The sequence below is a fragment of the Carcharodon carcharias genome, chromosome 5 (genome assembly GCF_017639515.1).
Source record: "Carcharodon carcharias isolate sCarCar2 chromosome 5, sCarCar2.pri, whole genome shotgun sequence".
Lineage (NCBI taxonomy): Eukaryota > Metazoa > Chordata > Chondrichthyes > Lamniformes > Lamnidae > Carcharodon > Carcharodon carcharias.
Window position 1 is genome coordinate 85,062,564 of NC_054471.1, and position 26,900 is coordinate 85,089,463.

The 26,900-nt window shown below is 46.1% G+C and overlaps 1 protein-coding gene across 1 annotated transcript in view; it reads right to left on the reverse strand.

The window, feature by feature from the left end:
• The window catches only part of b3gat2 (beta-1,3-glucuronyltransferase 2 (glucuronosyltransferase S)), a 213,891-nt gene extending 187,300 nt beyond the window's left edge, over positions 1 to 26,591 (reverse strand). The window contains exon 1 of the mRNA XM_041188337.1: positions 26,070 to 26,591. Coding sequence (XP_041044271.1) covers positions 26,070 to 26,591 — 522 coding nt within the window. The remainder of the gene's footprint in view (positions 1 to 26,069) is intronic.
• Between the last annotated feature and the right edge of the window lie 309 nt (positions 26,592 to 26,900).

The following is a 26,900-nucleotide window of genomic DNA, read 5'->3' on the forward strand; positions in this document are numbered from 1 at the left end:
CATGGACTGCTTCAGTAGCTGAGGAGTCATGAATGGTGCTGAACATTGTGCAATCATCAGCGAACATCCCCACTTCTGACCTTATGGAAGGAAGGTCATTGATGAAGCAGCTGAAGATGGTTGGGCTGAGGACACTACCCTGAGGAACTCCTGCAGTGATGTCCTGGAGCTGAGATGACTGACCTCCAACAACCACAACCATCTTCCTTTGTGTTAGGTATGACTCCAATCAGCAGAGAGTTCTGCCCTGATTCCAATTGACTCCAGTTTTGCCGGGGCTCCTTGATGCCATATTTGGTCAAATGCTGCCGTGATGTCAAGGGCACTCTCACCTCACCTCAGGAGTTCAGCTCTTTAGTCCATGTTTGAACCAAGGCTGTAATAAGGTTAGGATCTAAGTGTACCTGGCGGAATACAAACTGGGGGTCAGTAAGCAGGTTATTGCTAAGCAAGTGCCGCTTGGTAGCACTGTTGACCCCTTCCATCACACCTTTCTCTTTATGGGTGTATAGTGATAGGAGAAATCAGGGCTGTTTAAATTAAACCCCCTCCTGATCGCAACACATATTAGTGTATACCAATGGCAATCACAGGGCAAAATCTCAATGCATTCAAAACCCATCCACTGGCACAGAGTTAAAATCAAGTCCTTACAGAGTGCAGTTTTATCCGTTGTAGAGTCAGCACCACAGTCATGTATTTTCTATTGCACCCATTTCACTTTGATTTGCAGGATATCTGAGGATGGTGTCTGCGCCATCTTATTAATTAATCAAACAGCATCTCTGCAGAGATCAATTGTGGGGAAATGGTGTGGTAGTGGCAATGTCACTGGACTAGTAACCCAGAGGCCCTGGTTAATGTTCTTGGAACATGGGCTCAAATGCCACCAGGGAGCTGGTGGAATTTAAATTCAGTTAATAAATCTGGAATATAAAGCTCGTCTCAGTAATGGTGACCATGAAACTATCGTTCAGTTGTAAAAAACCCATCTGGTTCACTAATGTCCTTAAGGGAAGGAAATCTGCCATCCTTACCTGGTCTGGCCCACATGTGACTCCAAACCCACAGCAATCTTAACTGCCCTCTGAAATGGCCTAGCAAGCCATTCAGTTCAAGGGCAATTAGAGATGGACAACAAATACTGGCCCTGTCAGTGCTGTTCACATCCCCTTAAAGAAAAAAAAAATCAAACCCAAGACAACTCTGTCTGGCAGACACCAGGGGAAGAATTTTCCCGTCGGCGAGCGGGGGCGGGGCCCACTCGCTGATGTGTAAAAAGATGCGGAATGATGTCGGGCGGAACTCCCAGTGTCATCCTGTGTCATTTGCATTTACAGGTTGGTAGGGGTGCAGCCGAGTCAGCTGTGTGCTCACCGACCTGTCAACAGCCTATTGAGGCCATTCAAAAAACAATTAAACCAATTAGTGTACCTGCCCGTCCAACCTTAAGGTTGGCAGGCAGGTTGGGAGTGCTGGCGGCCACCTGAAAAAGCATGAAACCTCATCCATGGACGGGATGAGGTTTCATGACTGAATTAATAAATTAGGATTCACTTTTACTTAAAGTTATGTCCATGTCCCAACTCATGTGACATTGTCACATGAGGTGACATGGATGGTAAATGAAATTTTCGTTAGAATAACTTTTTCACTTTGGGAAGTGATGTCCCAGAGGCAGCACTTGGTCTCAGGGAGATCAGAACGCGCCTTGTGCGCGCGCATTTGCATTCACCCCCAACGCCCGCACAGGAAGCGCATAGGAGGGCAGCCTGCCCATGACCACTCCTGCATTTCACCCCCAACAGGGGGGAAAATGTTGCCCTAGGACTAAATTGCACTTTTCAGAGAATATTGAACAGGCTGGGGCAGTTTTCTTGAGAAAAGGGAAGGCTGAAGGGTGACCTGCTACAGATCATTATCATTATGATAGGATGGACAGAGGGAAGAGGTTTGAACTTGGGGGAGTTCAAAGCTAGGGGCAGGATTTTCAGGTCATCAGGTGGGTGCGGTGGGCAGGCACGGGAGCAGGGTGGAAATGGGCCGCTACCCATGATTGGCACCCGACCAATTAATGGCCAGCCAGTGTGAAAGGCGTGCTGAAAAGCTCAGTACTGCTGGGTTGGGGTGTGGGGAATAGGGTGAGCGCTAAAGTCAGCGTGGGAGCCGGGGAGCGCGCAGTGAAAGCTCCCTGAAGGCAGAGAGCTGCCTCAGGGACAAGAACGGTTTTAAATCCAAAAATAAAGATTATGAAATTCCCAAAAAAATTTCCACCCATAAGAATCACTCAACTAACCATACTGATGAAAAAATTCTGTCCAAGCATTTTTATTTTTTTTTTAAATATCGGAAACCTCATCTTGCCCTTGGATGAGGTTTCCTCAAAAATCGAAAGGCCACCTGGCCAATCTGCCTGCCAACCATAACATTGGACGGACAACAAAAATCCCAGTTGATTGCTACATTAATGGCCTTTACAGCCCTCTTAAGTGTCAGCGGGCGAGCTGCCCACTCTTGCATGCACCTGCCGACCAAAATATTGCACAAGTGCGTGATGACGTCGGGACGCTCGCCCAACGTCAACGTGAGCTATTTCATGCTCAGGTGTGTCAGGCGCACGCTGAGTGAAAAATCCTGCCCTAGTCAGATAGTCACTAATAAGTTCAATAGGGAATTCTGGAGAAACTTCTTTACTCAGAACGTGGGCAGAATGTGGAATTCACCATCATAAGAAGTAGTTGAGGTGAGTAGCAGCGATGCATTTTTAGGGGAAGCTGGATAAGCATATGAGAGAGAAAGGAATAGAAGGACATGCTTATAGACAGGAGGGTTCTGTACAGCATAAACACCAGCATAGACCAGTGGGCCGAATGGCATGGTTCTGTGCTGCACATTCTACATAGAGGGAACTTTGATCATTGTTGGGCCATATTGCCTATGGTTTCTTTGAAACAAATATCTAGAAAAAGGTGGTTAAAAGTGTAACCTTGAAATTGCCATCAGCAGCTTGAGTTTAAATGGCATTAAGCAATATGCCTGAATGAACATACAAACATATGAATTAGGAGCAGGAGTGGACCAGTCGGCATCTCAAGCCTGCTCCACCATTTAATAAGCTCGAGGCTGATCTAATTGTGGGCCTAACCCTGATAACATTTGACTGCCTTTTTAGTCAAGAATCTATCTACTTCCACCTTAAAAATATTTAATGACCCTGCCTCCACTGGTCTTTGGGGAAGTTCCAAAGATTCATGACTCTCTGAGAGAAAAAATTCTCCTCATCTCCATCTTAAATGGGAGACCCCTTATTTTTAAACTGTCTTCCCTAGATCTAGTCTCTCCCACAAGGGGAAAGAAACATCCTCTCAACATATGCTTCTAATGAAATTCTGTCCTATCTTAAATAAGGAGACCAAAACTACATAGCACTCCAAATGCGATCTCACCAACACCCTGTACAACTGTAGCAAAATATCTCTATTTTTATATTCTATTCCCCTTGCAATAAACAACATTCCATTTGCCTTCCTAATCCTTACTGTACTTGCATACTAACGCTTTGTGATTCATGTAATGGGACACCAAGGTCCCTCTATACCCAGAGCTCTGCAATCTCTCTCCATTTAAATAATTTGCTGCTTTCCTATTCTTCCCAACAAAGTGGACAAGTTCACATTTTCCCACATTATACTCCATCTGCCAAATTTTTGTCCACTCAACCTAGCTATAATCCTTTGCCCTTTATGTCCTCTTGACAACTTATTTTCCTATCTATCTTGGTGTCATCAGAAAATTTAGCAACCATACATTTGGTCCCTTCATCCAAATCATTGACATAGATTGTAAATAGTTGAGGCCCCAACACTGATCCCTGTGGCACTCTACTCTTGTCAACCCGAAAATGACCCATTTATGTCTACTCCGTTTTCTGTTAGCTAACTAATCTTCTATACATGCCAATATATTACCCACCACACCAGGAGCTCTTACTTTCTGTAGTTACCTTTGATGTGGCACCTAGTCTTAAGCCTTCTGGAATTCTAAGCACACCACATCCACAGGTTCCCCACGTTGCTTGTTACTTCCTCAAAGAACTCTAATAAATTAGTTAAACATGATTTTCTTTTATAAAGCCATGTTGACTCTGCCTGATTGTATTGAGATTTTTTGTAATATCAGAAACTCTATCATTTGTTTGAACTTCATGTTGGAAACATGTTTATCACCTTTCTATGAGAAAACTGTCTTTGTGAGAGAAACAGGGAAGGAGAGAGAGGTACAGAGAGTTAAAGATAGAGAAAGAGTGATAGACAGAGTATGGGAGGGAGACAGAGTGATAGAGTGTGAGATTTAATGAGGGAGGCTGGGGGTGGGTGGGGGGGGAGGGGGGGTGGCAATGTCTGCCACCAAAACTGGTGATACCCCTGGCGGCCCGATCTCCAGGAGTCATGAGGGAATTAAGTCCCTAGTTGGCAGTGGGAGCCCTGCCGCTGGGGAACCAGCTCCATGGGGGACATTTAATGCAGGACTTCCCCCAGTAGGGTGAGAATCCTGCCCCCCGAGAGCTGCCAGCCAGAGACCGGCAACTCTCCGTTACCAACAGTGCCATTGAGAACAGTGGCTGCTGCCGTTAATAAACTTGGGTCTTCACTAAGGTTCATTGTGGGATCCCCAGAGGAAGGTAAGTGAGGGCAGAATGGGGGTCACAGAAGGGGGCCATTGGCAGAGGTAGGGTGGGGGGATCAGAGGAAAGGGCAGGATGGGGTGGTTCTCAGTGGACACCTCACTTCCCAATGCTGGGTCCCTCATTCAGACACTGAGTGCCTTTGAACAAGAGACCACCTCACCAGCCCACTAGGCCAGAAGCAAATGCATCAGCATGGTGAGACCCCTCCCACCACTCACTGAATACACTTGAATTAGCGTCCAGGCAGGGAGGCTACCTGCAAGCCTTCCCACCACGGACTCAATCAGGAGAGGCGTGGTGTGCTTGCCCCACATGCTCCCACCCAATTGAACACCGCCCCACCCCCTCCCCCCCACCGATCCCCGCCTTGGAACTCACCTCGGTGGGCAGGGGGGATTAAATTCTGCTCAGGGTGTGAGACAAGGTGAGGGAGTATGAGAGATAGTACAAGACAGAAAGAGAGTGAGAGAGACTGAGAGAATGCAAAAGAGAGAGTTCTCTGAGCAGTGACTGGGGATCATGATTGAACATTGCTGTTGGGAGGAGAGGTTATTATGTGCTACAAGATATAAAGCCCCAATTACTTTGTGTAGCAATCACTGTGGATTTGCCGTTTTCCTTCAAGAGCTGAAAGTGATTGGTTTGATAAGGGATTTAGTGTGGTTTCATTTTTGCTTTTCCATAAATCCAGCGAGTTTCTGATTACTGTACTCCAGGTTCACTTCAACCTTAACGCAGGTGGGACTGAAATATCCAGATTGAAGCTTTACACCTTCAGATTAATCCCTGTGATAGGATGACCAGTCCAATTTCTGATTGATTCAATACAGACTGGACTGGGTGTTGGGTGCTGGGGCCTGTAGCTCAGCCAAGAGATGCTCAAGTAGCAGATGGCCATGGAGTCTTTAGGAGTGGGAGATTAATCTCTGGGGCATGGCTGCAAGCAACTCAGGAGAAAAATAATAGCAACTAAAACAATTGTATTTTATTCAGTTGGCTTGAAACACTTTTGTTTATAAATACAAGACAATGGAGATTAAAGGCTGGGGAGCTGACACTGAAGAAGCATCCAATCAGGTACTGAAAAGTATTTTCACTTTCTGATTGGGGTAGAGCACCGGTGCTTGGGGACCAATGGTAGAAACGCAGCGGCAGGCAAGTTGCAAGCAGGAAATCAATGCAATAACATTCAGGGGTATGTTGAGCCAGAGCTGGCAGCATCAGTGATTTGAGAATGAGTTTGGTGCTGGGACTGCTATTTGGCCTGGTCATATTGTCAGTGTGAGTACTATTTAACCTAGTGATACTGTCAGTCTGAGTTTTTTTATTCATTCATGGGTTTTGCTGGCTGAGTCAGCATTTATTCCCCATTCCCAGTTGCCCTTGAGAAGATGGTGGTGAGCTGCCTTCATGAACCACTGCAGTCCATGTGGTGTAGGTACACCCACAGTGCTGTTAGGAAGGGAGTTCCATGATGTTGACCCAGCAACAGTGAAGGAATGGTGATATATTTCCAAGTCAGGATGGTGAGAGACTTGGAGGGGAACTTCCAGGTGGTGGTGTTCCCATCTATCTGCTGCCCTTGTCCTTCTAGACGGTAGTGGTCATGGGTTTGGAAGATGCTGTCAAAGGAGCCTTGGTGAATTCCTGCAGTGCATCTTGGAGATGGTACACACTGCTGCTAGTGTGCATCGATGGCAGAGGGAGTGAAGGTTTGTGGATGTGGTGCTAATAGAGCGGGCTGCTTTGTTCTGGACGGTGTCAAGTGCTATTCAACCTGGTGATGCTGTCAGTCTGAATGCTATTCAACGTGGCGATGCTATAAGTGTAAATGCTATTCAACTTGTGATGCTGTCAGCGTGAATGCTATTCAATCTGGTGATGGTGATAGTCTGAGTGCTATCTGACCTTGTGATGCTGTCAGTCTGAGTGCTAATCGACTTGGTGATGCTAACAATCTGAGTGCTCTTTAGCCTTGTGATACTGTCAGTCTGAGTGCTATTCGACCTGGTGATGCTGATAGTGTGAGTGCTATTCGACTTTGTGATGCTGTCAGTCTGAGTGCTATTCAACCTGGTAATGCTGTCAATGTGAGTGCTATTCGACCTGGAGATGCTGTCAGTGTGAGTGCTATTCAACCTGGTAATGCTGACAGTCTGAGTGCTATTCGACTTGGTGATGCTGTCAGTCTGAGTGCTATTCAAGCTGGTGATGCTGTCTGCCTGAGTGTGGTGCTGGGATAGATTTACGACATTTACTGGTGGTTGTCAGATCTGAAAGTTTAAGCAGATCTGTATTCCTCTGAGTTTAGAAGAGCTAATTAAGTTTAAAGGATTTGATGGGGTAAATTGAGGGATACTACTTCCATTGGTGAGGGGAGTCCAGGACAAGGGGGCAGAACCTCTCACCTGCAGTAACACAACTGATGCAGGGGGATGGTGAGTACAGTTGGGATGTCAGTCCTCTCTTACCATTTATCAGGAAATTTTAACTTGAAAAAACAATTCCAATATTGCAAAGCATGCCATAATTGCAGGTCAGGATGTGGGAAAACCATTTGGTGTCAAAGTGCAGAGGCTTGGCTGTGAAGATACAGAATTCTCTGAAGGAGGTAACAGCTCAGGAGGATAGGATTCTGTTGGCTCAAGACTCCTGATTATTGACAAACTGCAACAGCAACAATGAATCTGGCAATGTTGGAAATTCAAAACACAAGCAGAAAATGTTCGAAACACTCAGCCGATCAATAAAGTTCTGAGCCTTAAACATTCTTTTCACAAATGCTGCCTCTTTACCCAGTGGGTTCCAAGAGAAGAAAACCTCCAATATTCTTGAAACGGAGAAATGTTTCTGAAGTTTTTCATCTTATACCAAATTTCAAATAATCACAACAAGGGGCCTATTGTTTCCCATTTGCTTTCTCCATGGCTATGCCTTGGCCAGTCAAAGTCAACTTGCCAACCTATCAGTGCCCTTTTCTCCTGTAGTGCAAATTGTTGTGATAGTTTGAAATTTGGTATTCTTGTGTTTGTCCTGATGAGTGCAAGGTGAAAAGCTTCAGCAACTGGTCTTTCTTTTCAGTAATGTTTAACACATCATTAAGAGGGTGCTTAGGCTGGACTGGACAAAACTTAGATTTCTGACGCAGGTTTAGTTCATGTGTACCGTGCGAATGCAGCACTTTCACTTCATTCAAAGCATGTCAATGTGGAGCCCAACAGTAAGATGCTGCTAATGGCAGATCACAACCAGAAACATTTGGATATTTGAGTTTAACCCCACAGCTACCCCATCTTGGAGTTTCTGTATCATTCACTCTTAACTAATGGTGTGCACCATCAACTTCACCTTTACTCTGGCAGGGTGCTGGGTACTAACTGAGGGGCGAGCTGGGAATTTATGAAACAAGTCTCTCTTTGCAGTGAATAAAAGAATATCTCCTACAGTCCATTAACACAAACAGAAATTCCTGCTGGAAATCTGAAATAAAAACAGGAAATGCTGGAAGCACTTGCACGTCAGGCAGCATCTTCCAATTCTGGTGCAAGGTCATCAAGCTGAAACATTAACTCTGTTTCTCTCTCCATGGAGGCTGTCTGACCTGCTAAGATTTTCCAGCATTTTCTGGTTTTATGTCATTCAGTCCATTATTGGAAATCTTTAGAGCTTGATTTTTTAAACTGGTGTCACAAAAGGCTTTAGGATTAGTTTCACAGTGTGAATTAAACTCTCAGGTCAAGGCAACACGTTTGGTTTGCAAAGCAATATTCCCTTTATAACCTCCTCTCTTGTCCCCATTGACCCTGTTCCCTGACAGGTTTTTCGGGGGTTAGGAGCCAATAAGCTGATGAACCCAGTCCAGGGTGCACCTGTGGGGTTGGCTGAGAGCAGCAACCCCAGATTCTTGCCAGCAAGCCAGGAATTCTGGCCTGTGGCATGGTCTCTGTACCTGGAGAAGTGTTGTCGGCACATCATTAGAGAGACCAACATAGAAGGAAAGAGTACCTTGGAGAGCTGGGGGATTAGGTGCAGTGGCTGCCAATGCAGCTTTTAGGTAGGGTTCCCAACCCTTCAAGATTGCCAAATGATCAATTCAGGAACAAAGTCATATAAACATGCAATACAAAATGTGGTATTTTCTACAGTTTAGCTTCTTAGTTATTAGAGTATAGGAAATAGAGAGGTGGGTTGGGGGGCTGTTTGACCAGGGAGTGAGGTCATCCTGTGATGAAACCTCCAGGATTATTCACAACTAGAGTTGGCATTAATGATCTGGTTAGTCGGTTGAATATAGATTAATCAAAAATCCTCCTATGTTTCCTACAGCATTTCAGAATCACAGAATTATTTCATCACAGGAGACAGCTATTCAGCCTGTCATGTCTGTGCTAGCTCTCCAAAGGAACACTGTACCTAGTGCCACTCCCTGGCCTTCTTCCCATAGCCCTGCACATTCTTCTTTCTCACATAATAAGACAATTCCCTTGAGTGCTTCGATTGAGTCTGACTCCTCCACCACTGGTCTCTTTAGAAATGTGTGCACCAATTCTTTGAAGGAAACATTTGGGTGCCAGGGGTACAATTCCAACTTTACTGTCAGCCATACTGCTTCAGATAAGCAGTCTTCTAATCTCTGCCTCCAGCACTCAGAGTGTGTGTGTGTATGTGTATGTGTATGCCCTGTGTATAACCCTTCAGACCTGCCATCCCAACTTCCAACTTGACCCTTTTGTTCTCCAATATTCCCAAGTCTACCCCATGCAACCCCAAAATTCAGGGTTACTCTGGCAGAGGTTGGGGGCGGGGACGGTGGTAGCAGGAATCGCACCATTCAAAACATTTAATCTTCTGGGGCAATGTTTGTGTCACCACATCGGGATACAAGACAATTGCCAGTTGCAGGTTTCAGGAACTCCTTGTGAGTTCAAACTTCTTGTTGTTCAAAACAGGATTTTAAAGAGCACCCTGGAGCTTTATTGCGAGGTGGATGATGTGTGATATGATAAAACATTTAGACCATCAGCAGTTTGGTAATAGACAGGAATTATTCACAGTCCATTGCCTTGTGGATCTCCTCAATCAGCAGTACCTTATGCTGACAAACAGAAAACATCAGCAACAGTAGTGCTAACTGATTATAGCAAAGCATTTGACCATGTAGATCATAACATTACAACCATTGGTCTCCTTCAATTAGGAGTGAGCCTGTCATGTGTATACTGGATCTTGGACCTTATTAATTATTGATAGCAATGTTTTTGATACGAATTGAGTACAGGTAATTCCAGTTGGATAATGCTACACGTGGGGGTCCCACAAGGAACCACATTAGGCCCTATTATATTTTTAGCCATCATAAACAATGCCTATACTAATATCATCACGCCTCCTCATCGCTACAAATATGTGGATGACCTGACCCTTTAGTATCGTTGTCAAGGCGACACATCTCACATGCTGGGCCAATCACTTTGTTGAGTCAATGGGCAACAGCGAATCACATGAGACTGAATCCATAAACGTGAAATGCTTTTGAATTGTTTTGAGCACAACCCCCCAGATCCCCTCTCATCAACTTAGACAATGCTGAGATTGCAAACAAGCCTGCATTAAACTGTTAGGAATCTATATTCAGAGTGACCTCAAATGTGTGTGATCTCAATCACGGGAAATGCTTAAGAGAGCAAATGGAAGACTCCACAGGGTGCATCTTCTCAAGCATCACAATGTATCTCAATCTGACCAATTCACTGTGTTTAATAGTTATGTAAGTCCCAGTGTTGAATACGCAGTGTCTGTTTGGAATGCTGGACTTACCAAAGAGCACATGAATAAACTCAAAAGCATTTAGAAACAAGCACTGAAACTGATCCTCAGTCACAAGTACCAAAATTACTCTGACACAATCAAACCACTGAACGTGTGATCCCCTGCTGAAAGGTGGAAAAAGGTGTGTTTGAACTTCACTAGAAAACTCTGGAATCCCACCTCCCATTGCCACTATCTCTTACCACAACCACACGAAAGTTAACGTGCGATGGAATTAAAGTGAAAAGACATCATTCCACAAATAAGACATAGAACGAATAGACTGTGAGACAGCCTGATCCCCTACTGCATAAAACTCATAAATAATATGTAAATGATGGAGAATTTAATGTACTCAACCTGACAACAGATGATCGATGAACTTTAATACAAAATGCAGAATTCAACAGACGTTTCATTTCTATTCTGTAAATTAAAGAAACTCACATGTGCAACGTAATGATTTGTATGCTGAAATGTTCATAACTGTGCAATCTTTTTATTATTTTAGGCTATTTTTATTTTAATGATTGTCTGTAACTATGTTATGAATTATTACTAATTTTCAAATTTGTATCCTCATCACAATTCAACACCCATTGCCATGACGATTTTTTAATAAACCAGTTATCTATTTATCTATTACCCAGAGCAACAGGGGATGACTGGACACTCACTTATCTAAAACAGTTGGCCATGCTATAGATTGCCTTTAGTTTGTGCCTGTATCAATGTAAAGACTTGGGTACCAACAGACAAAAGAAGATAGACAGACACACACACACCCACACTGTCATGTACAGAATGGGCCAAGATGTTAAACACAATCTTCCACTCTCATGTTGAATCACTGAGAAGGAGGCTCCTCGGTCCTTCATGCCTGTGCTGGCTCTTTCAAAGTGATATCCAATTAGTTCTCTTCCCCTGCTCCTTTCCCACAGCTCTGCAAAAACAACTCACACACATGTACAAATCCAAAGTCTCTCACAGACACACATATGTACAAATCCAAAGTCTCTCACAGACACACATGTACAAATCCAAAGTCTCTCACAGACACACATGTACAACCCCAATTTCTCACACACATATAGAACCCTAATCTCTCTGACATACATATTTACAATCCTAATCTCTTTCACACACACACACATATACAATTCAATTCGACAAGTTGTTGCAGTGCATCTTGTGGGTGGCACATACACATTGCCCCCACCTTGCGTCAGTGGTGGAGGGAGTGAATGTTGAAGGTGGTGGATGGGGTGCTAATCCAGCAAACTGCTTTGTCCTCAATGGTGTTGAGCTTCTTGAGTGTTGTTGGAGCTGCACTCATCCAGACAAGTGGGGGTTTTCCATCACGCTCCTGATTTGTGTCTTGTAGATTGTAGAGGGGCTTTGGGGAGTCAGGAGGTGAGTTAGTCAGCACAGGATTCCTAGCTTCTGACCTGCTCTTATAGCAACAGTACTTCTATGGCCAGTCCAGTTCAGTTTCTGGTCAATGGAAACCCCCAGGATGTTGATAGTGGGGGATTTAGTGATCGTAATGCGATTGAATGTCAAGGGGCAATGATAAGATTGTCTTGTTGTAGATGGTCATTGCCTGATACTTGTGTGGCATGAATGTTACTTGCCACTTGTCAGCCCAAGCCTGGCTATTGTCCAGGTCTTGCTGCATCTGGACATGGACTGCTTCAGTATCTGGGGGGTCGCGAATTGTGCTGAGTATTGTGCAATCATCAGTGACCATCCCCACTTCTGACCTTATGATGGAGGAAAGATCATTGATAAAGCAGCTGAAGATGGTTGGGCCTAGGACACTACCCTGAGGAACTCCTGCAGTGATGTCCTGGAGCTGAGATGACTGACCTCCAACAACCACAACCATCTTCCTTTGTGCTAGGTATGAATCCAACCAACAGAGTTCTCCCCCGGATTCCCATTGACTCTAGTTTTGCTAGGGCTCCTTGATGCCATGCTTGGTCAAATGCTGCCTTGATGTCAAGGGCAGTCACTGAGAAGCTGAGTGACCCTGGCAGAACCCAAACTGAGCATTAGTGAGCAGGTCATTGCTAATCCAGTGCTGCTTGATAGCACGGTTGATGACCCCTTCCATTACTTTACTGATGATCAAGAGTAGATTGATGGGGTGGCAATTGGCCAGGTTGGATTTGTCCTGCTTTTCGTGTATAGAACATACTTGGGCAATTTTCCACATGGCTGAGTGGATGCCAGTATTGTAGCTGTACTGGAACAGCTTGGCTAGGGGTGTGGCAAGTTCTGGAGCACAAGTCTTCAATATTATTGCCGGAATATTGTCAGGGCCCATAGCTTTTGTGGTATCCAGTGCCTTCAGCTGTTTCTTGAATTGTAGAGTTAATTAAATAAGCTGAAGACTGGCATCTGTGCTGCTGGGGACCTCCGGAGGAGGCCGAGATGGATCATCCACTCGGCACTTCTGGCCGAAGATTGGTGTGAATGCTTCAGTCTTATCTTTTGCACTTATGTGCTGGGCTCCCCCCTCATTGAGGATGGGGATATTTGTGAAGCCTCCTCCTCCAGTCAGTTGTCTAATTGTCCACCACCATTCACGACTGGATGTGGCAGGACTGCAGAGCTTAGACCCGATCCATTGGTTGTGGGATCACTTAGCCCTGTCTATCACTTGCTGCTTATGCTGTTTGGCACGCAAGTTGTGTTGTAGCTTCACCAGGTTGATGCCTCATTTTTAAGTCTGCCTGGTGCTGCTCCCGGCATGCCCTCCTGTACTCTTCATTGAACCAGAGTTGATCCTCTGGCTTGATGGTAATGGTAGAGTGGGGGATATGCTGGGCCATGAAGTTACAGGTTGTGTTCGAGTACAATTCTGCTGGTGCTAATGGCCCACAGTGCCTCATGGATGCCCAGTCTTGAGCTGTTCGAAATCTATCCCAATTAACACAGTGGTGGTGCCCCACAACACCATAGAGGGTATCCTCAATGTGAAAGCGGGACTTCGTCTCCACAATGACTATGTGGTGGTCACTTCTACTGACACTGTTATGGACAGATGCATCTGCGTCAGGCAGGTTGGTTAGGATGAGATCAGGTATGTTTTTACCTCTTGTTGGTTCCCTCACCACCTGCCGCTGACCCAGTCTAGCAGCTTTGTCTTTTAGGACCCGGCCAGCTTGGTCTGTGGTGGTGTTACCGAGCCACTCTTGATGATGGACACTGAAGTCCCCCGCCCAGAGTACATTCTGTGCCCTTGCCGCCGTCAGTGCTTCCACCAAGTGGTGTTCAACATGAAGGAGCACTGATTCATCACCTGAGGGAGAGCGGTACATGGTAATCAGCAGGAGATTTCCTTGCCCGTTTGACCTGATGCTATAAAATTTCATGGGAGCCAGACTCAATATTGAGGACTCCCAGGGTAACTCCCTCCTGACTGTATACCACTGTGACACCACCCCTGCTGGGTCTTACCCAGGGATGGCGATGGTGGTGTCTGCACTTGATCTGTAAGGTATGAGGATGACTATGTCAGGGTGTTGCTTGACTAGTCTGAGAGACAGTTCTCCCAGTTGGCACTACCCCCCCAGATTTTAGTAAGGAGGACTTTATAGGGTTGACAGGGCTTGGTTTGCAGTTGTCGTGTGTTGGTGCCTAGGTCGATGCTGGGCAGTCCAACTGGTTTCATTCCTTTTTATTGACTCTTTAGTGGTTTCATACAACTGAGTGCCTTGCTCGGCCATTTCAGAATCAACCACATAACTGCAGATCTGGAGTTCCATGGAGGTGAGGACATTAGTGAACCAGATGGGTTTTTATGACAATTGACAACAGTTTCATGGTCATCATTAGACTTTTAATTCCAGATTTTTATTGAATTCAAATTCCACCATCATGCCCGTATTTGAACCTGGGTCCCTAGAACATTACTCTGGGTCTCTGGATTACCAGTCCAGTGACAATACCACTACTCCACCACCTCCCCTAGATGCTAGGGAGCTCAGGAGGAGGCCAAGATAGATCTTCCAGTTGGCCGTTCACTTTTGCACTATTGTGCTTGGCTCCCCCATCATCACAAATACCCGATGGGTATTAGCTAGTCTATCACTTGCCGGTTATGCTGTTTGGCACACAAGTAGTCCTGTGTTATAGCTTCACCAGGTTGACACCTCATTTTTAGGTATGCCTGGTGCTGCTCCTGGCATGCTCTCCTGCACTCTTCATTGAACCAGGGTTGATCCCCTGGTTTGATGGTAATGGTAGAGTGGGGGATATGTCGGGCCATGAGGTTACAGGTTGTGGTTGAGTACAATTCCGCTGCTGCTGATGGGCCCACAGATGCCAAGCCGAGTTGCTAGATCTGTTCAAAATCTATCCAATTTAGCACAGTGGTAGTGCCACACAATATGAGGGATGGTATCCTCAACATGACGATGGGACTTCATCTCCAGAAGAACTGTGCTGTGATCACTTCTACCAACACTGTCATGGACAGATGCATCTGTGACATGCAGATGGTGAGAACGAGTCAAGCATATTTTATACAACATATAGAACCCCAGTATCTGTCTCATGCACATATGCAACCCCAATCTATCTCTTACACACACATAAATGACCCATATCTCTCTCAGAAACCTATCTACAACTGAAATCTCTCACACACACCATACACAAGCCCAATCTCGCTCACACACAAATATACAACCCCAATCTCTCTCTCGCACACAAAAAATGATGCCCAATTCTCACAGAAACTCATCTAAAACCTTAATCTCACTCTCACATACATACATACAACTCCAGTCTCTCTCACACAAATGTACAATCTCAATCTCTCTCTTACAAACATATAGAACCCCAATCTCTCACACACATATGCAACCTCACAGCCTCTCTACACAAACCCAACCTCTTCACCATGCACACAGTCTGTCTCAACTAGACGGACACAAACTCACCAGCCAGTGTCTCTTAAATATACAGACAGGGATATTCACTGTTCCCAGTACACAGTCTCTTACAAACACACGCACACACACATTGTTAACCAAGCGATCGCACAATTGCACACTCTGCTGGCACATCCTCTGTAACAAAGAAGCTTTATGTGAAGCTTTCTCAATCAAATTACTGAGCACTGGGATGAAAGGAAATAATTATAAAGATGCACTTAGATTAGAAACCAGAAGAGCGTATGAAGGACACAGAACTCGGTGAAAAATGAACCATGGAGAGGGCTAAAGTTAGCAGAGGGAATGGTAATTGAAAGTAGAAAAATGAAACAAAATAAAGAAAAAATGTGTGATCTAGATTCTTGAACGGATAAGCAGAATGAAATGGAGAACAGCAATAGGATGGGAAATAGAAAGAGGGAGAGCATGAACTGTGACGCAAACTGGTGATAGAAACTGCCAGAGCTGGGCAAAGTGGAGAGGGAGTATCCAAGGATAGACATAGAAAGAGTGAAGCAGAAGAGACAGAGTGTATGGATAGGTGAGGATAACAACAGATGGGATGCAGACAGCTGGTCCAATGAGAATAGCAAATGTGCAGAATAGGAATGTTCAGATAGAGTGGGGGAACGAGCGAGATACAAACACATTTTGCAAGGATAGAGAGAATACAGATAGAAAAAGCAGTCATAGAGAGAAAGTACAGGGAATTAAGGCTGAGAGTGCACAGAGTGGAGAAAGGGAGAGAATGCAAAGATAAATCCAGGGAGAAATCAATGATGGAATGCAGAAACAAAGAGCATGTGGAGAGAGAATTCATATCTTGTATAGACAAGAGATATCCTTATGTATAGATAGAGGTGGCGCAGAGGCAGATGCTAGACACAGATTGAAATAGGCACTGCAGAAATGGAGAGACTGCAGAGCTGGATGTAATGCAGAGAATACAGGCACTGAGATAAGAAAAAGCAAAGAAATACAGATAGAGAATATATATATATATAGAGAGAGAGAGAGAGAGAGAGAGGGAGAGAGAGAATACAAATAGAAAGATAATACAATGACAAAGAGAGAGAGAATACAGATAGAGAGAGAATACATTGACAGAAAGAGAGAGAATACATTGACAGAGAGAGAATACATTGAGAGAGAGAGAATACATTGACAGAGAGAGAATACATTGACAGAGAGAGAATACATTGACAGAGAGAGAATACATTGACAGAGAGAGAATACATTGACAGAGAAAGAATACATTGAGAGAGAAAGAATACATTGACAGAGAAAGAATACATTGACAGAGAAAGAATACATTGACAGAGAAAGAATACATTGACAGAGAAAGAATACATTGACAGAAAGAGAGCGGGCAAATACAGACAGAGAGAGAGAATACGGAGACAGAAAGAGAGAAAGGGAGAACACAGAGATAGAAAGTGAGAGAGAATATAGTGAGAGGGAATAGGGATGCAAAGAACGCAAATACAAAGAGAGATAGAGAGAGAAAAATAGAATACAGAGAGAATAAAGATGTAGGGAGAGAATACGAAGACAGCAAGAGAGAGAGAATAGAGAGACAGCAAGAGAGAGAGAGAGAGAGAGAGAATAGAGAGACAGCGAGAGAGAGAGAATAGAGAGACAGCGAGAGAGAGAGAAGAGAGAGACAGCGAGAGAGAGAGGGAAGAGCGAGACAGCGAGAGAGAGAGAAGAGCGAGACAGCGAGAGAGAGAGAGAAGAGCGAGACAGCAAGAGAGAGAAGAGCGAGACAGCGAGAGAGAGAGAGAAGAGCAAGACAGCGAGAGAGAGAGAGAAGAGCGAGACAGCGAGAGAGAGGGAGAAGAGCGAGACAGCGAGGGAGAGAGAGAAGAGCGAGACAGTGAGAGAGAGAGGGAAGAGCGAGACAGCGAGAGAGAGAGAGAAGAGCGAGACAGCGAGAGAGAGAGAAGAGCGAGACAGCGAGAGAGAGAGAGAAGAGCGAGACAGCGAGAGAGAGAGAGAAGAGCGAGACAGCGAGAGAGAGAGAGAAGAGCGAGACAGCGAGAGAGAGAGAGAAGAGCGAGACAGCGAGAGAGAGAGAGAAGAGCGAGACAGCGAGAGAGAGAGAGAAGAGCGAGACAGCGAGAGAGAGAGAGAAGAGCGAGACAGCGAGAGAGAGAGAGAAGAGCGAGACAGCGAGAGAGAGAGAAGAGAGAGACAGCGAGAGAGAGAGAAGAGCGAGACAGCGAGAGAGAGAGAAGAGCGAGACAGCGAGAGAGAGAGAGAAGAGCGAGACAGCGAGAGAGAGAAGAGCGAGACAGCGAGAGAGAGGGAATAGTGAGAGAGCGAGAGAGAGGGAATAGCGAGACAGCGAGGGAGAAGAGCGAGACAGCGAGAGAGAGGGAATAGAGAGATAGCGAGAGAGAGAATAGAGAGAATAGAGAGACAGCGAGAGAGAGAGAATAGAGAGACAGCGAGAGAGAGAGAATAGAGAGACAGCGAGAGAGAGAGAATAGAGAGACAGCGAGAGAGAGAGAATAGAGAGACAGCGAGAGAGAGAGAATAGAGAGACAGCGAGAGAGAGAGAATAGAGAGACAGCGAGAGAGAGAGAGAATAGAGAGACAGCGAGAGAGAGAGAGAGAGAATAGAGAGACAGCGAGAGAGAGAGAGAGAATAGAGAGACAGCGAGAGAGAGAATAGAGAGACAGTGAGAGAGAGAATAGAGAGACAGTGAGAGAGAGAATAGAGAGACAGTGAGAGAGAGAATAGAGAGACAGCGAGAGAGAGAATAGAGAGACAGCGAGAGAGAATAGAGAGAAGAGCGAGAGAGAATAGAGAGACAGCGAGAGAGAATAGAGAGAAGAGCGAGAGAGAATAGAGAGTCAGCGAGAGAGAGAATAGAGAGACAGCGAGAGAGAGAATAGAGAGACAGCGAGAGAGAGAATAGAGAGACAGCGAGAGAGAGAATAGAGAGACAGCGAGAGAGAGAATAGAGAGACAGCGAGAGAGAGAATAGAGAGACAGCGAGAGAGAATAGAGAGACAGCGAGAGATAATAGAGAGAAGAGCGAGAGAGAATAGAGAGACAGCGAGAGAGAAGAGCGAGACAGCGAGAGAGAGAGAATAGAGAGACAGCGAGAGAGAGAGAATAGAGAGACAGCGAGAGAGAGAGAGAGAGAGAGAGAAGAGTGAGACAGCGAGAGAGAGAGTAGAGCGAGACAGCGAGGGAGAGAGGAGAGAGACAGCGAGAGAGAATAGAGAGACAGTGAGAGAGAGAGAGAGAAGAGCGAGACAGCGAGAGAGAGAGAGAGAAGAGCGAGACAGCGAGAGAGAGAGAAGAGTGAGACAGCGAGAGCGAGAGAGAAGAGCGAGACAGCGAGAGAGAGAGAGAAAAGAGCGAGACAGCGAGGGAGAGGAGTGAGACAGCGAGAGAGAGAGAGAGAGAATAGAGAGACAGCGAGAGAGAGAGAGAGAGAATAGAGAGACAGCGAGAGAGAGAATAGAGAGACAGTGAGAGAGAGAATAGAGAGACAGTGAGAGAGAGAATAGAGAGACAGCGAGAGAGAGAATAGAGAGACAGCGAGAGAGAGAATAGAGAGACAGCGAGAGAGAATAGAGAGACAGCGAGAGAGAATAGAGAGACAGCGAGAGAGAATAGAGAGACAGCGAGAGAGAATAGAGAGAAGAGCGAGAGAGAATAGAGAGACAGCGAGAGAGAGAATAGAGAGACAGCGAGAGAGAGAATAGAGAGACAGCGAGAGAGAGAATAGAGAGACAGCGAGAGAGAATAGAGAGACAGCGAGAGAGAATAGAGAGACAGCGAGAGAGAATAGAGAGACAGCGAGAGAGAATAGAGAGAAGAGCGAGAGAGAATAGAGAGACAGCGAGAGAGAAGAGCGAGACAGCGAGAGAGAGAGAATAGAGAGACAGCGAGAGAGAGAAAATAGAGAGACAGCGAGAGAGAGAGAATAGAGAGACAGCGAGAGAGAGAGAGAGAGAGAGAAGAGCGAGAGAGCGAGAGAGAGAGTAGAGCGAGACAGCGAGGGAGAGAGGAGAGAGACAGTGAGAGAGAATAGAGAGACAGTGAGAGAGAGAGAGAGAAGAGCGAGACAGCGAGAGAGAGAGAGAGAGAAGAGCGAGACAGCGAGAGAGAGAGAAGAGTGAGACAGCGAGAGCGAGAGAGAAGAACGAGACAGCGAGGGAGAGGAGTGAGACAGCGAGAGAGAGAGTGAAGAGCGAGACAGCGAGAGAGAGAGAGAAGAGCGAGACAGCGAGAGAGAGAGAGAAGAGCGAGGCAGCGAGAGAGAGAGAGAGAATAGCGAGACAGCGAGAGAGAGAGAGAAGAGCGAGACAGCGAGAGATAGAGAGAAGAGCGAGACAGCGAGAGAGAGAGAGAAGAGCGAGACAGCGAGAGAGAGAGAGAAGAGCGAGACAGCGAGAGAGAGAGGGAGAAAAGCGAGACAGAGAGAGAGGGAGAAGAGCGAGACAGCCAGAGAGGGAGAAGAGCGAGACAGTGAGAGAGAGAGGGACAAGAGCGAGACAGCGAGAGAGAAGGAATAGTGAGACAGCGAGAGAGAGGGAATAGAGAGATAGCGAGAGAGAGAATAGAGAGAATAGAGAGACAGCGAGAGAGAGAGAATAGAGAGACAGCGAGAGAGAGAGAATAGAGAGACAGCGAGAGAGAGAGAATAGAGAGACAGCGAGAGAGAGAGAATAGAGAGACAGCGAGTGAGAGAGAATAGAGAGACAGCGAGAGAGAGAGAATAGAGAGACAGCGGGAGAGAGAGAATAGAGAGACAGCGGGAGAGAGAGAATAGAGAGACAGCGAGAGAGAGAGAATAGAGAGACAGCGAGAGAGAGAGAATAGAGAGACAGCGAGAGAGAGAGAATAGAGAGACAGCGAGAGAGAGAGAATAGAGAGACAGCGAGAGAGAGAGAATAGAGAGACAGCGAGAGAGAGAGAATAGAGAGACAGCGAGAGAGAGAGAATAGAGAGACAGCGAGAGAGAGAGAATAGAGAGACAGCGAGAGAGAGAGAATAGAGAGACAGCGAGAGAGAGAGAATAGAGAGACAGCGAGAGAGAATAGAGAAGAGCGAGACAGCGAGAGAGAGAGAGAAGAGCGAGACAGCGAGAGAGAGAGAGAAGAGCGAGACAGCGAGAGAGAGAGAGAAGAGCGAGACAGCGAGAGAGAGAGAGAATAGAGAGACAGCGAGAGTGAGAGAATAGAGAGACAGCGAGAGAGAGAGAATAGAGAGACAGCGAGAGAGAGAGAATAGAGAGACAGCGAGAGAGAGAGAATAGAGAGACAGCGAGAGAGAGAGAATAGAGAGACAGCGAGAGAGAGAGAGAATAGAGAGACAGCGAGAGAGAGAGAATAGAGAGACAGCGAGAGAGAATAGAGAGACAGCGAGAGAGAATAGAGAGACAGCGAGAGAGAATAGAGAGACAGCGAGAGAGAATAGAGAGACAGCGAGAGAGAGAGAAGAGCGAGACAGCGAGAGAGAGAGAATAGAGAGACAGCGAGAGAGAGGGAATAGAGAGACAGCAATAGAGAGAGAATAGAGAGACAGCGAGAGAGAGAGAGAAGAGCGAGACAGCGAGAGAGAGAGAGAAGAGAGAGACAGCGAGAGAGAGAGAAGAGCGAGACAGCGAGGGAGAGAGGAGAGAGAGACAGCGAGAGAGAAGAGGGAGAAGAGCGAGACAGCGAGAGAGAGAGAGAAGAGCGAGACAGCGAGAGAGAGAGGGAGAAGAGCGAGACAGCGAGAGAGAGAGGGAGAAGAGCGAGACAGCGAGAGAGAGAGGGAGAAGAGCGAGACAGCGAGAGAGAGAGGGAGAAGAGCGAGACAGCGAGAGAGAGAGGGAGAAGAGCGAGACAGCGAGAGAGAGAGGGAGAAGAGCGAGACAGCGAGAGAGAGAGGGAGAAGAGCGAGACAGCGAGAGAGAGAGAGAGAAGAGCGAGACAGCGAGAGAGAGAGAGAAGAGCGAGACAGCAAGAGAGAGAGAGAGAAGAGCGAGACAGCGAGAGAGAGAGAGAAGAGCGAGACAGCGATAAAGAGAGGGAGAAGAGCGAGACAGAGAGAGAGGGAGAAGAGCAAGACAGCCAGAGAGGGAGAAGAGCGAGACAGCGAGAGAGAGAGGGAGAAGAGCGAGACAGCGAGAGAGAAGGAATAGTGAGACAGCGAGAGAGAGGGAATAGAGAGATAGCGAGAGAGAGGGAATAGAGAGACAGTGAGAGAGAGAGAATAGAGAGACAGCGAGAGAGAGAGAATAGAGAGACAGCGAGTGAGAGAGAATAGAGAGACAGCGAGTGAGAGAGAATAGAGAGACAGCGAGAGAGAGAGAATAGAGAGACAGCGAGAGAGAATAGAGAGACAGCGAGAGAGAGAGAATAGAGAGACAGCGAGAGAGAGAGAATAGAGAGACAGCGAGAGAGAGAGAATAGAGAGACAGCGAGAGAGAGAGAATAGAGAGACAGCGAGAGAGAGAGAGAATAGAGAGACAGCGAGAGAGAGAGAATAGAGAGACAGCGAGAGAGAGAGAATAGAGAGACAGCGAGAGAGAATAGAGAGAGAATAGAGAGACAGCGAGAGAGAATAGAGAGACAGCGAGAGAGAGAGAGAAGAGCGAGACAGCGAGGGAGAGAGAGAAAAGAGCGAGACAGCGAGAGAGAGAGAAGAGCGAGACAGCGAGAGAGAGAGAAGAGTGAGACAGCGAGATAGAGAGAAGAGCGAGACAGCGAGAGAGAGAAGAGCGAGACAGCGAGAGAGAGAGAAGAGCGAGACAGCGAGAGAGAGAGAAGAGCGAGACAGCGAGAGAGAGAGAAGAGCGAGACAGCGAGAGAGAGAGAAGAGCGAGACAGCGAGAGAGAGAGAGAAGAGCGAGACAGCGAGAGAGAGAGAGAGAAGAGCGAGACAGCGAGAGAGGGAGAGAAGAGCGAGACAGCGAGAGAGAGAGAGAAGAGCGAGACAGCGAGAGAGAGAGAGAAGAGCGAGACAGCGAGAGAGAGAGAGAAGAGCGAGACAGCGAGAGAGAGAGAAGAGCGAGACAGCGAGAGAGAGAGAAGAGCGAGACAGCGAGAGAGAGAGAGAAGAGCGAGACAGCGAGAGAGAGAGAGAAGAGCGAGACAGCGAGAGAGAGAGAGAAGAGCGAGACAGCGAGAGAGAGAGAGAAGAGCGAGACAGCGAGAGAGAGAGAGAAGAGCGAGACAGCGAGGGAGAGAGGGAATAGCGAGACAGCGAGGGAGAGAGGGAATAGCGAGACAGCGAGAGAGAGGGAATAGTGAGACAGCGAGAGGGAATAGCGAGACAGCGAGAGAGAGGGAATAGCGAGACAGCGAGAGAGAGGGAATAGCGAGACAGCGAGAGAGAGGGAATAGCGAGGCAGCGAGAGAGAGGGAATAGCGAGGCAGCGAGAGAGAGGGAATAGCGAGGCAGCGAGAGAGAGGGAATAGCGAGGCAGCGAGAGAGAGGGAATAGCGAGGCAGCGAGAGAGAGGGAATAGCGAGACAGCGAGAGAGAGGGAATAGCGAGACAACGAGAGAGAGGGAATAGTGAGACAGCGAGAGAGAGGGAATAGCGAGACAGCGAGAGAGAGGGAATAGCGAGACAGCGAGAGAGAATAGAGGGACAGCGAGAGAGAATAGAGGGACAGCGAGAGAGAGAGAGAATAGAGAGACAGCGAGAGAGAGACAATAGAGAGACAGGGAGAGAGGGAGAGAATACAGAGACAGCGAGAGAGAGAGAGAGAATACAGAGACAGCGAGAGAGAGAGAATACAGAGACAGCGAGATAGAGAGAGAGAATACAGACACAGAGAGATGGAGAAATAATAGAGACAGGCACAGAGAGAGATAATACAAAGATAGCAAGAGAGGGGGACATAGAGAGACAGGCACAGAAACAGAAAAAGGGAGAGTGAATACAGGGACAGTGAGAGAGGGAAATAATACAGAGACAGAGAGAGAATAGGTGATACAGAATGAGAAGAGCGAGGGTGTGGTACTGTAGTGACAGTGTGGGCTTAGAGTACTGGGGAGTATATTCACTGAAGGGTATATTCACTGGGGCAGAACATTCACTGGGGAGTATATTTACTGAAGGATATATTCATTGAGGGGCATATTCACTGAGAGTTATCTTTATTAGGGAATATATTCTCTGGGGAATATATTTGCTTGAAGGATATATTCAAGAAGAGTATATTTATTGGGGAGTTTATTCACTGGGGAGTATATTCACTGAGGGGCATATTCAATTAAGAGTATCTTTACTGGGGAGTATATTCACTGAAGGGTATCTTTACTGAGGGGTATATTCACTGAAGGGTATCTTTACTGGGGAGTATCTTTACTGGGGAGTATATTTATTGAAGGATATATTCAAAGAAGAGTATATTTATTGGGGAGTTTATTCACTGGGGAGTATCTTTACTGAGGGGTATATTCACTGAGGGGCATATTCAATGAAGAGTATCTTTACTGGGGAGTATATTCATTGAGGGGCATATTTTTATTCGGGAGTATATTCACTGAAGGGTATCTTTACTGAGGGGTATATTCACTGAAGGGTATCTTTACTGGGGAATACCTTTACTGGGGAGTATATTTACTGAAGGATATATTCAAAGAAGAGTATATCTATTGGGGAGTTTATTCACTGGGAAGTATCTTTACTGAGGGGTATATTCACTGAGGGGCATATTCAATGAAGAGTATCTTTACTGGGGATTATATTCACTGAGGGGCATATTTTTACTCGGGAGTATATTCACTGAAGTGTATCTTTACTGGAGGGGTATATTCACTGAAGGGTATCTTTACTGGGGAGTATATTTACTGAAGGATATATTCAAAGAAGAGTATATTTATTGGGGAGTTTATTCACTGGGGAGTATCTTTACTGAGGGGCATATTCACTGAGGGGCATATTCACTGAGGGGTTTCTTTACTGGGGAGTATATTCACTGAAAGATATATTTACTGAGGAGTATATTTACTGAGGGGTTTCCTTACTGGGGAATATATTCACTAAACGGTATATTCACGGGGTAGTATATTTACTGAAAGATATATTCACTGGGGAGTGTATTCACTGGGGAGTGTATTCACTGGGGAGTGTATTCACTGAAGGGTATATTCCAACAAGAGTATATTTATTGGGGATTTCCTGAATGCCTTTGGATTTCCAGCATCCGCAGTTTTTTGCTTTTATCTTAATATTTATTGGGGAGCTTATTCACTGAAGGGTATATTCACTGAAGGATATATTGGAAGAAGAGTATATCTATAGGGGAGTTTCTTTACTGGGGAGTGTCTTTACTGAAGGACATGTTCACTGAAGGGCATCTTTACTGGAGAATATATTCACTGAGGGGCATATTCACTGAGGGGATTCCTTACTGGGGAGCATATTCACTGAGGGATATATTTACTGTGGAGTATATTCAGAGGGGAATATATTTACTGAAGAATATATTCAAAGAAGGGTATATTTATTGGGGAGTTTATACACTGGGGAGTATCTTTACTGAGGGGTATATTCACTTATGGATTTCTTTACTGGGGAGTATATTCACTGAGGGGTATCTTTACTGGGGAGTATTTTCACTGAGGGGTATCTTTACTGGGGAGTATTTTCACTGAGGGGTATCTTTACTGGGGAGTATATTCACTGAGGGGTATCTTTACTGGGGAGTATATTCACTGAGAGGTATCTTTACTGGGGAGTATATTCACTGAAGGGCATATTTACTGGAGAGTATATTCACTGAAGGGTATATTTACTGGGGAGTATATTCACTGAAGGGTATATTTACTGGAGAGTATATTCACTGAGGGGCATATTTACTGGGGAGTATATTCACCGAGGGGATATATTTACTGAAGGATATATTCAAAGAAGAGTATATTTATTGGGGAGATTATTCACTGGGGAGTATCTTTACTGAGGGGCATGCTCACTGAGGGGTTTCTTTACTAGGGAGTGTATTCACTGAGGGGTAGCTTTACTGAGTAATATATTCACTGAATGATATATTTACTGGGCAGTATATTTACTGAATGATATGTTCAATGAAGAATATATTTATTGGGGAGTTTATTCACAGGGGAGTATCTTTACTGGGGAGTATATTTACTAAGGGGTATATTCAATGAAGGGTTTCTTCACTGGGGAGTGTATTCACTGAGAGGCGTATTCACTGAGGAATTTCTTTACTGGGGAGTATATTTACTGAAGTTTGTATTTTTTGGGGAGTATCTTTTCTGGGAGTCTATTCACTGGGTAGTATATGCACTGAAGGCTATATTTATTGGGGAGTATATTTACTGAAGGATATATTCAATGAAGAGCATATTTATTGGGGAGTTTATTCACTGGGGAGCATCTTTCCTGGAGGGCATGTTCACAGGGGTATGTTTACTGGGGACTCTATTCACTGAGGGGTATCTTTACTGGGGAGTCTATTCCCTGGGGGGGGGGGGGGGGGGGGCATGTTCACTGGGGAGTATATTCACTGAGGGGCATATTCACTGGGGAGTATATTCACTGAGGGGTATCTTTACTGGGGAATATATTCACCGGGTGTGGGGGAATATATTCACCGAGGGGTATATTCACTGAGGGGCAAATTCCCTATAAAGCTGCTCCTTACCTCCTGGAATAGTTCGAGGCTGTAAGTGTTGTCATCATCAGCGAAGAAGACCACCCCGGAGTTGTGGAATGACCTGTTCCTGCGGACCCAGCGCAGCCCCTCATTCCTTTGCTCGGTAGCTCGGGGTAAGCCTGCCCGCTTGTACCTCCGGGGGGTTTGCACATGGAGCTGGGTGTAGGAAGGAATCCCCGAGTGTGCCAACAGGTCACTCACCAGGCGGCTCCTGAAAGCGGAATCTTCCACCAGGACCCAGTGGAAATGGTCGAGCTGGCGGAAGGTGTTAGCCAGCCGGGTGAGCTCAGCTTTCTGCACCGGTCTGCTGTAGGTCGGCGTGATTGCATAAATGGTGGGAATAGACTGGTTAGAAATTGGCTCCAAGCGAGGCAGCCCGGGATTCCTGGAGAGCTGGGATGGGGGGAGAGGGCTCCGGATAGATGGTCTTCCCGGGTCAATCTCCAGCACAATGAAAACAATCAGGACCCAGGGCAGGATGAGGAAGAAACGAGCGAAGAGAGATTTCATAATGTGTCCACTGACCGAGAAGTCAGGCTGCTTGGATACTTCATCATATTTTCTTTCGAACAAAGACACGGAGTTGTTGCAGTGAAGAATCCTGCCTGGAGTTGCTATTACTTCCAGCAATGCATTGTCACACGATTACAACATCCACACAGAGAGAGGGGGGAAGAGAGAGAAAAACCACCAGTTAACCAGCCTTGTGCCGGAGAGAGGGAGATAGAGAGAGGGATGACAGGAGGGGAAGATTGGTTTCCTGCTTCACGTCAGTATCGGGAGGGGGGAAATGGAGAGATCTCCGCGTCTTTGTCACTA